We start from the raw sequence: 13897 nt of genomic DNA, 5'->3' as shown, positions 1-13897 counted from the left end.
GCAAAATGATCTTAACAAGCTTGGTGGGTGCTTAAATATATACTATTTGAGATGGGTATCAGCTAATAAGAAACATTGAGAATGAGGGTGTTTTTTAATATTCCTTCCTATTATCAGCCATCCTCCAGTGACACCATTTCCCTTAATTCCAGGCCATTGCTACTCAGTTTCCACTAAACCAAAGCCTAAATCCACATACTTGGTCTTGAAAATTATGACATTTAACTATGGAAAGAGTAATGATATCTGAGGGTATTATGCAATTCAAGAATATGTTGGGATCTGCATATCCCATGCCTTTGCAGGGATAAAGAGGTCTCTTTCAGCAGAGCTTGTTTGCTTTGAGACAGCCTAATGCTTGAAGTGATGAGTTTGTAATTCCCAAGCCAGCTTACTGAGCATCTACATGACTGTCATTATGCAACACTGCACTGGGCAGAGCTGATATATCCTAAGAAAAAAATAAAGCCATATTTCATACAATTTAATACAATATTTCAAAACCGTGTTTGAAAAGTGATCTATGTTCATGCAAATTTGACTTTGTCATATGACATACGTAGTAGAGGATGTGAATGCAAGCTGACATTTCTTGATTTTTCCATGCTGAACTTAGCAAACTCAATATTTGCCTGCTGTAATTTTGTGAAATACATATTTCTATATTCATTGACACTATATTATTTAGAATTTTGATTACTGAAATGCATTTTGCTTAAGAATCTTGAGTTTAAGTAATTCATGGAGTCTTTTTATCTTTTGTTAGCTAGGAAATGGAAGGTGTCAGTCCTCACCAGTGATATGCCATCTGCAGGAACAAGCTCAAAGGTTTATATTACACTGTATGGGGATCACGGCAGTTCAGGGCCTATTTTTCTTGATGGAGAGGAGGGAAAATTATTTCAGAGAGGCAATGAAGACATTTTCACGGTAAGTAATATGTCGCGGTTGAGACAGTAATATATATTCATTTTGTTGCCCTATTGCATCCTGCCAGATTGCATGACATTTCAAAATCTATGCGATGAAAAGACAGTCAGTTTTTTGTATGATACACGTATCCAGAAACAAGAAACAGGACTTAAATGTAGAACCAAATTTAGTATCCTTTCCCACTCACCTATCCAAAGCTGATTTGATCCAACAGATTTCTTGTCTGTTTAAGAAGAACTACTCATTAAATTACATAGTGCCCAAGAAAATACCAAGAAATACAGGACAACAGATACTTGTTTAGTTTTTAAATTTGAAATGGGGTTAAAATATTAAAAATGAAGTGAGGAAGTGAAGAATTAGGATAAGGAGTCAATTTTTAACTTTATTAAATACCCACTGCTTTATAATGACATTTTTTATACAGGTAAAAAAGTCTGTCTATCTGAAGCTGCTTCTGCTCTTGGTTACACAAGGAAATTTCTTTCCCATCAGTCTTGTGACACAGTAATCCAAGGGAGCCAGAATAGGTCTCTTACCAAAAGCTGCACACCTTGAGCGAGTTATATGGGATTGTCAGTGGGTGTCTCTAGCAGGTGCCAGCTATAGGGCCATATAACAAACAGGTGATTCCATTGTTAGTCTCTAGCATAGCAAGCCTCCTCCTGAGAAAAGGTATTTAATAGCAGCATTGGTGAAGAGCTCACTTTTTTCACAATAGCCTTGTATCTGCTTGGGATGTAGGAAATGCAGTTCTTAACCCTCTTCAGCCTGATGGAGTTTTTTAGAAGGACCCAACACCTCTGGTAGTATGCCGTTCTCCATCTGTGGTATCAAAAAAACCCCAAATATAAGACTGAAAGGAGTAGATAAAATAAGTAACCAGGTGCTTGACAGATAAAAAGACCCTCTTCGCAATATGTGTTGTTGGCTCTGTTTTCTGCTTTCATTATCACAATTAATTTCACCTCCAATGACCTGTAAATGGAAAATATGGAGGCAGTCCCTGGTTTGGGATCTAGGATTTCCTCTCTTAAGTGAATATCCATAGCACTGAATATAGTTGAAGAGTGCCTGCTCTGAAACATGTAGAAAGAGAAAAGCCTCTCTGATTGTGTTGTATGCTAGATCTCAGTTAACTCTGGTCTGTCCTCTCTGTTCTGTCTCACTATTGTTTATAACACTGAGTTCAGGGAATTTCATGATACAGGGAACTCAGTTCACATCCACCTCTACACTGTAAATGAAAACATTTAAATTAATTCTACAGAAAACAACAGAAGGACAGGAAATCCAGCCTATGTAATAAGAAAAAAAAATGATACAGCAAGGAGAGATGACACTCATAGTGTGTTTCTATTTCCTTGAAGATAAGTTTTCTATACCTACACTTAAGTTCATAACTAATTGTTTGAATAACCTTCATACAAAGTTATTCCTTCAGCACCCTCTTATCTGTACTGGACACATTCATCCAGACTGCCCAAGAGCTAATCTTTCAAATACAGCTTTTAAAGTAGATTTAATTGAAATGATTTTTAAAAAGAAACAGCAAAATTGAACACAATTGTTTCCAAAATTGTGAGGCATACCCTCGTAGAGCTGTAGGGAGAAATTCAGAGGTATGTGGGAGGTGCTTGAGAGACAGAAATAATTTTGTATCAGGTCAGTGGTATAGATGCTAAAGTGAGACAGGTTTTAGGGTCAAGACACATTTGCTTTTTAGTCATGCATATGGTCTATATTCATCTCCCACTGAGGTCAATATTCAGTGGGGAAAAAAAAATAGCAATAGCAGCATCCTGAAGACATTTTATGGGGTTAGCAGGCCAACAGGTTTTTTTTTGAGGGTTGTCCTTCAAAAGAGCCAAGCTTCTACTGATTACCCGGAGCAAAATATTTTGGAAACTCTTGTTTAAATATCAGAATATTTAATTCATCAAAACAAAAATGTCACCTGAAAGTTACTAAATAAATGTCTGTTGCATGCCTTTTCCATTAACAAATGTTCTGTGTTTCATCAATCATGTTTCTTTTACAGGTTAATACTGGAAACATAGGACATCTCTACAAAATACGCATAGAACACACGAATACAGGAAGCTCCCCTGCCTGGTGCTGTGAAGAGGTAAAAGCAGTGACAAATAATTTTATCTTTCCAAAACAGTCACTTTGACAGTGGAGACAAAATACTAGTCAGAAAATATCCCTGGGATAATTATATTGGCCTCATCAAATGCTTACAACTTCATTTAAGAGATTATTTATGAAGGAGTGTTTTTTGTGTGGAATTAAAGGCAGTTTAAGATGGTATGACTTGGCTGTCTGTTTGAAGTTTAGTGAAAGCTGTACATTACGTTTCTTGAAAAATGTGTGCCTAGCCATCAAGGAAGACTGCTTCAGTTGACTACTGTAGTCTGAGTCTTACACTATAGAGTGTCTAGAATTTGCTGAAACCTAGAAAGTCAATAAACTCAATCTAGCCAAATCCACCTCAAATCTCTGGCTGATGCTGGGTCCTTAAGCACAGCACCAGAGCTGCACTGCAAGTATTTCTAGTTCTGTGTCACTGAGAAGAAAAAGACAACAATAGGTTATTTTCACTCCTTATTTATAAAAGATCTTGATGCAGGTAAAACAAAGATAATAAAGCAAAGAAAACCAGCTGGTTCTGTTTCAAGCTTTAGTTGTGAAGCATAGTATATAGCCTCCTGGACTGGGAATGAAAGGATCTGGCTTTTATTTTTAACAGCGGTGACGTACTATGTGTGTCAGTGATATGCTGTGCCTGAAACATGTCTCTGTGCTACAGTTTCTTATCCTTCAGTTAAGAGGCAGTAGTTTATGAATGCCTTTAGAAGCTACCAGTAAACTCATTGTTATAATCATACTTCAGAGTAAATCTAGGTCTAGATCTAATGCAAAGTGTCCACTGAAGTTAAATATTCACTGATCAATGTTCAAATTCTGTGGGTATTTGATGCTTTCACTAGTTGTTTTCATGTATGCCTGAGACTCAGAAAGAGGCTAAGTAGGGTCTGGGCAGTATAAACTGAAGTTTAGGCAAGATCCTGTGAGTTCACACCTCCAGCCAATGCATGTCTACATGGAAATCTCATTGGTGATATCACTCTAAGAAGTTTCATGCTACAATTATAGGGATTATATCTCTTTCAATTCAGGTGAGGATTGCCTGATTATAATGCCTAGGTATTTGTTTTCCAGCTATGCTGTGTTTTGGGGAATGCTGGAGTCAGAATATCATTTAAGACACTTTTCCTTTCCTTGCTGTTTTTCTTTTCATAAATGTGTGTGTGGAAACAGTGAACGAGTGAAAAACAACAAGCATCGTCCTGTGACACAGGGAGACAGGTTACCAGCAATTTCTAAAAGGTATCTGAGTTGAGAAGCTAGAAGAGAACAGTGGGTTTTCTCTTATAGAAAATGTTCATTTCTATGCTTAATCTTGGTACTAGAAGTTTTGGTTATAAAATCTGACTCAAACAGACCTTTGCGAGTTTGTTGTACACCATCCTCTGTGAACAGAAGTTGCGCTGCTAGCTTTGTAAAAGACACCTATTTAAATTGAGAGACTGAAGAAGTCTGATAAAAAAAAGAAAGAAAAAATGAGAAGTTATTCCCCTTCTTGCTTCCCAGCTAAGATATATTAATTGAAATCAACAGTAAATTTTCAAAAGAAGGATTCAGTACTTCACTGTGTTCCATTGATTATTGGCTTACAAATTTTAATTGTCTCCTTACTAAATCTCAGTCAATCAGGCAGAGTTTTTATGGAGAGATTCATCAGTCAGGGTGAGGTCATTCCTTCTTGGTAACTTAGAGCAGAAAGTCAAAGAAAAAAAGCACATTCAACCAAACAAACTCTAAAAGTCACCTGGCATTTTGTATGGTAGAGAGCCAAAGGAGTAGAGCCACTGGTTTCTAGACTTCACAGAAGAGAAACAACCTACAGTGGGTTTGTGAGATGCTTAACATAATTTTTCCTTAGGAAAACTACATTTTTGTGGAAGATCTGAAATTAAGAGAGTGCTCTACAACTGCAGAGCTTTTCTGGTAGTCAGGCCTGCTAGTTCTACACCAGTACTCCATGGTTTCTGTGTCTGTCTCTGCACCGAGATGCTATCAGGCCTGCAAATGTCCACAAAGGTGCTGCTTTGCTAATCCAAGCTCCCTTTTCAAGGTCCACCAATAGACGTTGACAGGCTGAGATGTGCCAGGTTTTTCAAGCAAGATTAATCTCTTTCTTTAAAATTTAGTGTTCAAGCAGTAAAGGGACAGAAGTGTTTCCAGTAATTCTGAATTTGTTCAATATTCAAATTAAGGAGATTAGATTCTGCAAAACATGTAACAGGAATGAAACTACAGGTAGAAGTGTCTTGGCTTTTCTCCGCTGGTCCAAAACCTTGTGTAGCTACTAGTATAAATTAGCATAATCAGGGGCTATTCTAATATACAGCAGCCTATGTGGTGTTTACTAAGGAATATTTTGAAGTTCAAAATAACTAGATTTCCTTCCCTTCTTAAGCTGGTATGCATATGGTTCTTTTGTTACCATATGCTAGAAGTTAAACATGGAAGAAAATTGTGTGGTGCAGACTGGTTTTGGGACTAGCACTTTCGTGGTTTATTTATGTCACAAACAATGTTGAAGAATCAAAACCTGGTCCTTTAAATCCTGTTCTGATAAGAAAATGAGTCAATGGAGTAGAACTGCAAGTTTTGCCAAGCCTCCCAGTGCGAACTTTTGCTTTTGGTAAGCCATGCCAGCTACTGCCAGCCCATGTGGAAATACCAGCTGGAACAATATGACTATACTTTGTGGGTGTGCACCTGGGCTGATAAACCTTGTTTCTTGTCTGCACTTGAGTTACCCTGCCCTGAACTTTCAAATCTGGCTGAGTGAAAGTCAACTTTGGAGAAGTTGTATCCAGGGAGCAGACATGCCCAAAACCTATGGTTTTGTGAACGTGCCACGGAGCTCTACCTGCACAGATTTCAACAGCATCCCACACATTTCATGTTCTATCTGGATTGAGATCAGCAACTTAAATTGCAATTCTTGGTGCTGTTTAGGTGCAGTTGCTGAACCTTTTCTCAGGGGAGCAGTTTTCTTTCCCTGCACATCGATGGCTGGCCCGGGACCAGGCTGATGGTGAAATATCTGTGGAGCTTCCTGTTTTACGGCAGGGTCAGCCCATTCTTCCAGGTAAGCACAATACCACATCAGCTAAATCAGGCCACAGACTGATGCCTATAGAGGTGAGTTCATTGTTTTTCATCAGGCCCTCTATTACTTTTTGGCTGCTACAACACTCCCCCTGTGTTGTTTTCCTGTTGTTACTGGGTATACTCAGGTAAAAAGTTAAGAATCACTGGAAAAGAGATGGATGAGTCTTTGAATTTCATAGGTACTTCAAAAAGACTCCTTCTTTGTTAAGATTTTCAGCATTTGTATTTGCTTTACAATAGAGGCAATAGTAAAGACATCTCACATATGCCTAGATACCATGAAGCCATCACATGAGTCAGATCACAAACTCTGTTTTCAGTAACTGAGGATTATAACTCAGTGTGACTATTGTAGCTGCCGTTTTAGTTTCTTTCTTGTAAGTGGCTGAGACAGGCTTCCAGAATACTTTCAATTTCTGGATTTGGAACAAAACTAGCTGTAAGTGTTAAAGGCTCCATTACTCCCATAAAGATTGTATTGTAATTCTAAAGGTGATTGATGTCAGATAATATAAAAACTATTGAGTGCTGCTGCTGTTTTAACGTTCTGCTCTAGTACACCAATCCCTGTCACCCATGCTGGATGTTGTTGCTATATGGTCTCTTTGCTTCAGCAATGGGAACAGTGTGGAAAGTCTGTGCTTGATCTTCCCTTCTCTCCAAAAGACATCGTTCTTTTCTGGCCTAAGGAAAGTACAAAGGCACAGCAAGATCAGTTTATCCTAGGGGAGATGTGGGTGAGAGAGCAAGAATGCTGGGGCAGATTCTCATCCTGTAAGGTGTGATGTTGGGGGGGAAAGTCATAACACCACTGGTAATACTTGTGCTGGAGCTTTCACTAGAGTAATGTCCACATGGGACAGATTTCAGTCCTCCTCTCTTCCTTTCCCCCAAAAAATCATATCAACTGGAGATAACAATATTAATGAGACAAGAAAAACTTCCATTCAGAGTTTAAAATCTATGGAACCTATTTTTCAGAATGTTTAAAACTATAGCAATACTTGGTGGTATGCTTAAGATGCTTTGCCTTGATCTTGCAAAATTGAAATGATTAACAGGTATTTCAATGGTAACAGCTGTTGTGGAAGCAGGCTAGAGCAAAAGGATATAGATGAAACTGAGGGGCAGAAGTCCATAAAATGGCCCATTGATGTGGGGAAATATACCATGTGACAGTCTCTATGAGAGAGCTGAGTGGCCTGGAGCTGTAATTATGCCTCTCTGTGATTGAGCACTGAGATTAGAAGCCTGAAAGAAAAGCAGAAAAACAGGTTGGTGCCTGATTAATATGTCTTTAAAAGAATAGCAGGAGAGATTTCCTCCAGTGATGTAGTTAGCAACTGTAAATGGCTCATAAAATGCTAAAGAGAGAGGCTGGCCAGCCCTAACCACAATGATTTTTGATCTTGAGTGGTTATGATCTTCGTACCCTTGAGGGCATGAAAAGCCTCAGGGTCAGTGACCTTGCCTCCTCATAGATTTGTTCTCTTTGGTCAGGAAACTTTAATGTTAGTAGTGTAGGGGGACATACAAGCACATTGGTATAAAAACCAAACACTCCTCTCCCTTTAAATAAAAGTTCATTGATTATCATTAACATGTTATATTGATATGCTCCATTCCCCTACTTGCAGTATCTGTTCTCCACAAATGTTCTCTTGCTTAATATTATGGGACACTGACCTTACCTTCTATTTTTCAGGCCCTTCTTTCTGACTAGGTTGTTGCATTGTTTCTGAGATAAAGATGTAGCGAAAGTTTTTTATTATCAGGTAATCTTGGTGCATCATAAAGTGCGACAGCACAGTTAAACCATCCTTTCAATCTACATTTTGTAGTTAACAATTTCTCTTTCACACAAGAGAGGAAAAAAGAACTTCTGTGCATTTCTGCCAGACTCAGTACAAGAGGGGTCATGCTAAAAGCTTTGGAGAAGGCAGTTTCATCTGTAACTTGGTAATTGAAAGACTACCTCTGTGTCTTTTTGCCAATATTATATTTCTGCATGAGACAGTGAAAAGAGAACATAGCTTTTAACTTCAGAGAAGATAGTTTGATAACAGAACAGTGAAGAGGTCTGGATTCAATCTGAAAGAGAGATGATGAGAGGCACTTTAAAACCAATTTTTGAATAAAAAGAGGCTGAAACACTTTCTGATTAAACAGCCTTTTTATTCAGAGAAAAAATGTCTGAATTAAACTGTATTACTTAGAGACTTTGTGACTGTAATGCTGTGGGACTGAGCACCATTTGTTTGACTTTTTATCCTCAACCATCCCACTTTTTTCCCCTTCTGCTCATGTTTTATGATGCAAACTTTAATTATATGCTGGGGATAAATCAGGCTCACACAGTGGTGGCTGGTGGATCTTTGCTGTTCTTCTTGCACAGACTACGAAGTAGATAGTTAATGAAGGAGGAGACTGGAGGAATAGAGAGGATTGTTGTGGTCTTAGACATGGGATTGTTGATCGGAAGGAATTTGCTTCTGCCATGGTCTGTTCATGGGGTAGCCGTTCATGCGAGTGCTGTAAAGAAAAATTTGGGGAAATAAACAGGTCAGGTGGTGACATGGTAAATTATGTAGTAAAATGCAGTATTAATTAACAGTTGCTAAATGAAAACTATTTTGAGTATTGAGACAGGTGTACTCTGGGAAAAAATAGTACATGACTCTGCTGCTAACTACAGACTGTCAAATGCTTCTGTGCTTCAAATGCATCTGGCTTCGGTCCAAATAATAATAGCTGATCTGAAAAAGCATGTGTTTCACCTCCTTATTCTACCTCTCACAATTCATAGGCATAGGGGAAAGAATTAAAAATTGTAATTAATCTTAACCCTTACATTTCCTAATTTCAGGATGACATGTTTACAAATGTAGTGTTCTACACTTATAGACAAAAATAGATGTAAAGAATACCATTCCTTCTGTTAATCTCTGTTCTGCACACTTTTCCATGTAATATCTAAAGAATCATAGAATCATAGAATATCTCAAGTTGGAAGAGACCCATAAAGATCATTGAGTTAAACTCCCCACTCCTCACAGGACTACCTAAATCTAAACCACATGACTAAGAGCATCATCCAGATGCTCCTTGAATTCTGATAGGCTTGGTGCTGTGACCTCTTCCCTTGGGAGGCTGTTCTAGTGATCGACCACCCTCTCAGGGAAGAACCTTTGCCTAATACACAACCTGAACTTCCCCTGATAAAGGTTGTAAGCACTGTAAATACTCGTAAATACTTATTATAAAGCTGGGATGATCTCTAAGCTTATGAGAGGTAAAGGGAAGTATAAAAACCATGAAAATTGCTTGAATGTTAAAGTTAGCTTTTTTAAGCCTATTTGCTGGATTTATTAATAGCATATGTCTATGGTACAACAGTTCGGTGGATTTAAAGAGGTACCCAGTCATCATCTCAAAATGAGTTAGCTCTGATTCTAGAAGCAAATTAACACTAGCATTCTGTGTGTGCACATTAAAATAACCTGTGCGGAGTGCTTGCTGTTTTAGTTGGATCGTTACCATTATACAAACCAAATTCTTTAAAGATAGCTTGTATAGTAACCTGCACAGAAATGTCATGTAAATAAATGTGAGATCATAATAAGAAAAACAAGTATCAAGGGAAAAGTTGTAAACACTGACCATCTACTTAGCACAATTGGAGATATGGACTGGTCATGAGTAAGTTTTCACTGTTCGTTAAAAGAAGGTATTTGTCCTCCAGAATAGTGAGATGTGGGAGCAACTTCCTTCAAAGGATTACAGCCAAGCTTCATAACATTTTTCAAGTAGAAACTGATAATTGAATGCTGACAATGTTGATGTTGTTCTGGACCCAATGGTCCAGAGACCCTTTTCTACTTGCAAGATACAGAAGCACAAGAACACCCACATCTGGAAGGAGAGCTTGTGTGCCAGAAAATGAGGTTTTCTCTCCCTCTTTTGTTCTCTCTGTACCTGTCTTGGTCTAAAAAAATACTGTTACTATATTTTGGTGTGAACTTTGCCTTTCCCTTACTTCTACTGAAGATTATAATTGCAAGTTTTTATCATAATTCTGAATTTTATCAGGTTCCTACAGCTGCATTTTAATGACCACAGTTTTCTATTGATACGTATTATTATGTATCATAGTCTTTACTCCAGTTTCATTGAATTTTGTCTCTAATTTTATTTGCATTATCCATTTCTATTAAATAACAAATTTATTGAAGTCCTGGTTTTTTACTCCCTTATTTACAGCCTGTAAAGAATTTCCATATGGAATGTAATAGAGGAAGTCTATACTCTCCTATTGCATGAATCAGTAAAATAATAAACCACTGCAGCTTTCTGAGTTCTGAAGTCCTGGAAAACTGAAACTGTGGTGCCAGGCTTTTTCTTGGTTGGTTAACCAGTGCCTTCAAAATGTTAATGGCTCCTGTTGCTTGTTATAGTTTTGGTCTCATCACTCATGGTGAGGTTAATCTTGAATTTATGTTATTTACTTTTCTGCTTTATGAAGATTTCAAATGATCCTGCAGGACTAAGTTATACTATTGTGCATTTAAAGTTCAATTCTGTTTATGTTCCCCACAGAGACAGTCTGATATAAAAAGGGTAAATGTAACACCAAAGCAAGTCTGTACATTATTTTATTTAATACTGAATAGGATTTTCAAGGTTTTATACTCTAATTGTCCTTGACACAGATTTATTTAGACTCTACAGGCACATTCACAGCTAGATGTTATTGTAACTATAATAGTGTTTGTGATATGAAAGGTTGTCATCTTTTATTGTCAGTGACACTCTATGAAGTGCATGTGACAACAGGAGAACTGTGGAATGCTGGAACTGAAGCTGATGTCTATATTTCTGTCTATGGAGAAAGAGGTGATACAGGATCAAGACAGCTGCTCAGGTCACAGAAATCAAAAAAATTTTTAAAAGGACAAGTAAGTGAAAGAGAGGGCATCTTCTAATATGTTTGGTTGGCTCTTCTTTCTCAAGTGGGTGGTTATCCCAGGCAAAGTGCAATTAGAAAAGAGATAATTGCTACATTCCAGTGTTTCCCCAGAATTCCATAATTAAGCCAAAAATACTTTCCAAAGGTATACTGGTACTTTTGGAATTCAGAATTTTCATTTATAAAATAGGTAAGCTGCGTACTTTTGCTTTTAATTCTTCTAAAAATTTAATTTAATAAATGAAGAGAAAATGAAACCTTATATTTTAAATCTGCATTTCTAAAGCTGAAATCTGCTGTAATTTGTAATCCTGTAGCCAATTAAGCTTACAGCAGGTTTCTCTTTTCTGACCCTAATCCCATTTATTTGGAACTACTTCCATTAGCAATGTGATTAGGCTTACTTCTTTTATTTCCAGAAACCTGTCCTTCTTGGTTTGTTCTCACGTTACCATTAGCTGATATTTTGAAGCATTATCTTGACAGAAGAGTTCTATGGGTTTATAGGTATTTGGGATTCCACAGCTGAAGAATGCTTCACCTTTCAGATTTTACTGAGAATTTGTTGATTGATTACAGACTGACACCTTTACTGTTGAAGCTGTGCACCTTGGACGTTTGTACAAGATTGTTATAGGACACAATGGTCTTGGATCAGGTCAGAATTCTCTATATAGTAACTGAATATTGCCTGCAAAGTTATTAACCTTTTCTTTGAAATACAACATGTATTTCTAAAACTGAATGTATGAAAACATTTTAGAAGTGAAAGACAAAGGTTTCTAAGGAAACTGTTCATGCAACACAGTTGCATTATTATATCAACACAAATTTCAAGTATTTCATGTTCACTTTCACTATACTCTCAACCATTATGTTAAGGACACCATCTGTTACTGTTCTGTCATTTTTGACTAATCCCTATGGAAAACTATGAAGAGGAGGAGCATCTGCATGATAAGACATCAAATATGTGTTGTGCAGTCTGTGTTATAGTTAAAAGGGGCTATTATAATTTTAGGTATATTAGCATTATCAGTTACCCTGTAAAGATGGAGTTGGAGATTTTGGCTACACTATCTTCTCATTAGACGTCCAATTAGTGGTGAAACTCAAATTGCTTACAGTCACAAGTCCTGTTTTTCAAACTTTTGAGCCTAAATATTGTAAACCATAGCAACTTATTTGGGGTCATGATAAGCTGCTATCCAATCTTGTTGATATTTTGATTGGCAAAACGAATGTCTCATACAATGAGTATGTCAAATGCCGGGGGCTGGGGAGGTGCAGCACTCAGAGCCCTGACAGCCAGGCAGGGACATGGCAGCTTGTAGGCCCGTAAGCCAGGTCTACAGTACCTACAGCAGGTACTGTCATCTCTCCAACCATCAGGGCAACCATGACGCTGGCAACCTGTCAGTGGAGCTGCAGATTTTGCAGTTTCACTAGAAGAGAGGAAGCCATGGGAAGTCAGGATTCATTAAATCTGCCTCTCATGAACTAACTCTTTTTTTTTTTTTTTTTTTTTTTAATTGATTTTAAGGAAACGGCTGGTTTCTGGACAAAGTTGTAATCAAGGATCCTGTAACAGATTTGGATTATATTTTTCTTTGCCACAGGTTGGTGGTATTTCATTTGGGATAGAGTTTTAATAAATTTGTAATTATTCATAGTTTTTCTTCTGAAATGTCCTGTCAAGGGAAATACATATTTCCTAAAAGGTGAGCTGAAATGGTCTGATTCTTTTTACAGCTCTCTGAGTTATACCTTTCCCAAATCTCTGGTGCATTTGAGCTAATGAAAAAGCAATAAAAAGTTCTGCCTGGGAACTTGCAATTCTTGTGCCTTGAAATCTGTTCAAGACATGCTTTTTTGACACATTCCCCATATCCAATACTTTGGATCTGACAGCAATAGGTCCATCCATTCTTCCATGTCATGCAATGCAAGGCTTTTCAGAAGAGTGGGTTGCTGCCCCTTTAGCAGACTGATCCTGCTTTACTGAAGTTAGTGTGGAGATTAACTTGGGGTTCAGTGAGGTCAGGGTCAGATGTTAAGATCTTGTGAAATGACTGTCAACAAATGCAGCTACCTGACCACATCTCTTTTTCTCATTTGCCTTGCAGCCTGTCACTGAGCTGCAACAATATTTGAAGCAAACCTAACTTCCCTGCCTTTTCCACTGCAGATGCCACTGCCCTGAATCTTCTGTTCTGTAGCTCATTTCTATTTTTATCTGTGCTTGATTAATTCTTAACACCATACGTAAAAATTATAATTGCTAAACAACAGTGCAAGTATTAGGAATGGTAAAGTCCAACCATGTATGTATCTACCTGCAGCTTGCCAGTGGCACCTCAATTCTATTTCCTCCTCTCACTTCTCTTAGTGAATAAATAACTGTCCAAGACAGCTCGGAATGAGCAATGTGCACACTGAAACTGATTTATGCAGGAGTAGGGGCTTTCTGCCTATCAGATACAGCATCTCCTCTTTGCCTGACCTAATTTTGATTCTGTATTCTAGATGAGATGAACTGCTATGAAGAGATCTATAATGCTAGCTTCATACGTAATTTAGGGAGAGTTCAAATCCATTTCAGGCAGAAAAACACAGGGTATGTGCTAGTTATTGTTAGAGCCTGATGCTGTGCTTGCTGATCTTGTTCCCACAATGTGTGAATCTTTTTGACTCAAATGGAGTTAGATTTAACTTACATGAATAGATGTAAAGCAGGTATGATGGTGT

At 37.7% G+C, this 13897-nt stretch overlaps 1 protein-coding gene across 1 annotated transcript in view; it reads left to right on the top strand.

Annotated features, from left to right (window-relative positions):
• The window catches only part of RP1 (RP1 axonemal microtubule associated), a gene marked incomplete at both ends in the record, with an annotated part of 176037 nt that overhangs the window by 17506 nt on the left and 144634 nt on the right, over window positions 1-13897 (top strand). The window contains 6 exons of the mRNA XM_080364131.1: window positions 767-930; window positions 2975-3061; window positions 6028-6160; window positions 10987-11138; window positions 11729-11807; window positions 12693-12768. Of these exons, the coding sequence (XP_080220257.1) occupies window positions 767-930; window positions 2975-3061; window positions 6028-6160; window positions 10987-11138; window positions 11729-11807; window positions 12693-12768 (691 nt within the window). The remainder of the gene's footprint in view (window positions 1-766; window positions 931-2974; window positions 3062-6027; window positions 6161-10986; window positions 11139-11728; window positions 11808-12692; window positions 12769-13897) is intronic.

This window comes from Nesoenas mayeri, assembly GCF_963082525.1.
Source record: "Nesoenas mayeri genome assembly, chromosome: 2".
NCBI classification, from domain to species: Eukaryota; Metazoa; Chordata; class Aves; order Columbiformes; family Columbidae; genus Nesoenas; species Nesoenas mayeri.
Note: the sequence above shows the minus strand (reverse complement) of the source record. Positions and strands in the feature narration are given on the sequence as shown.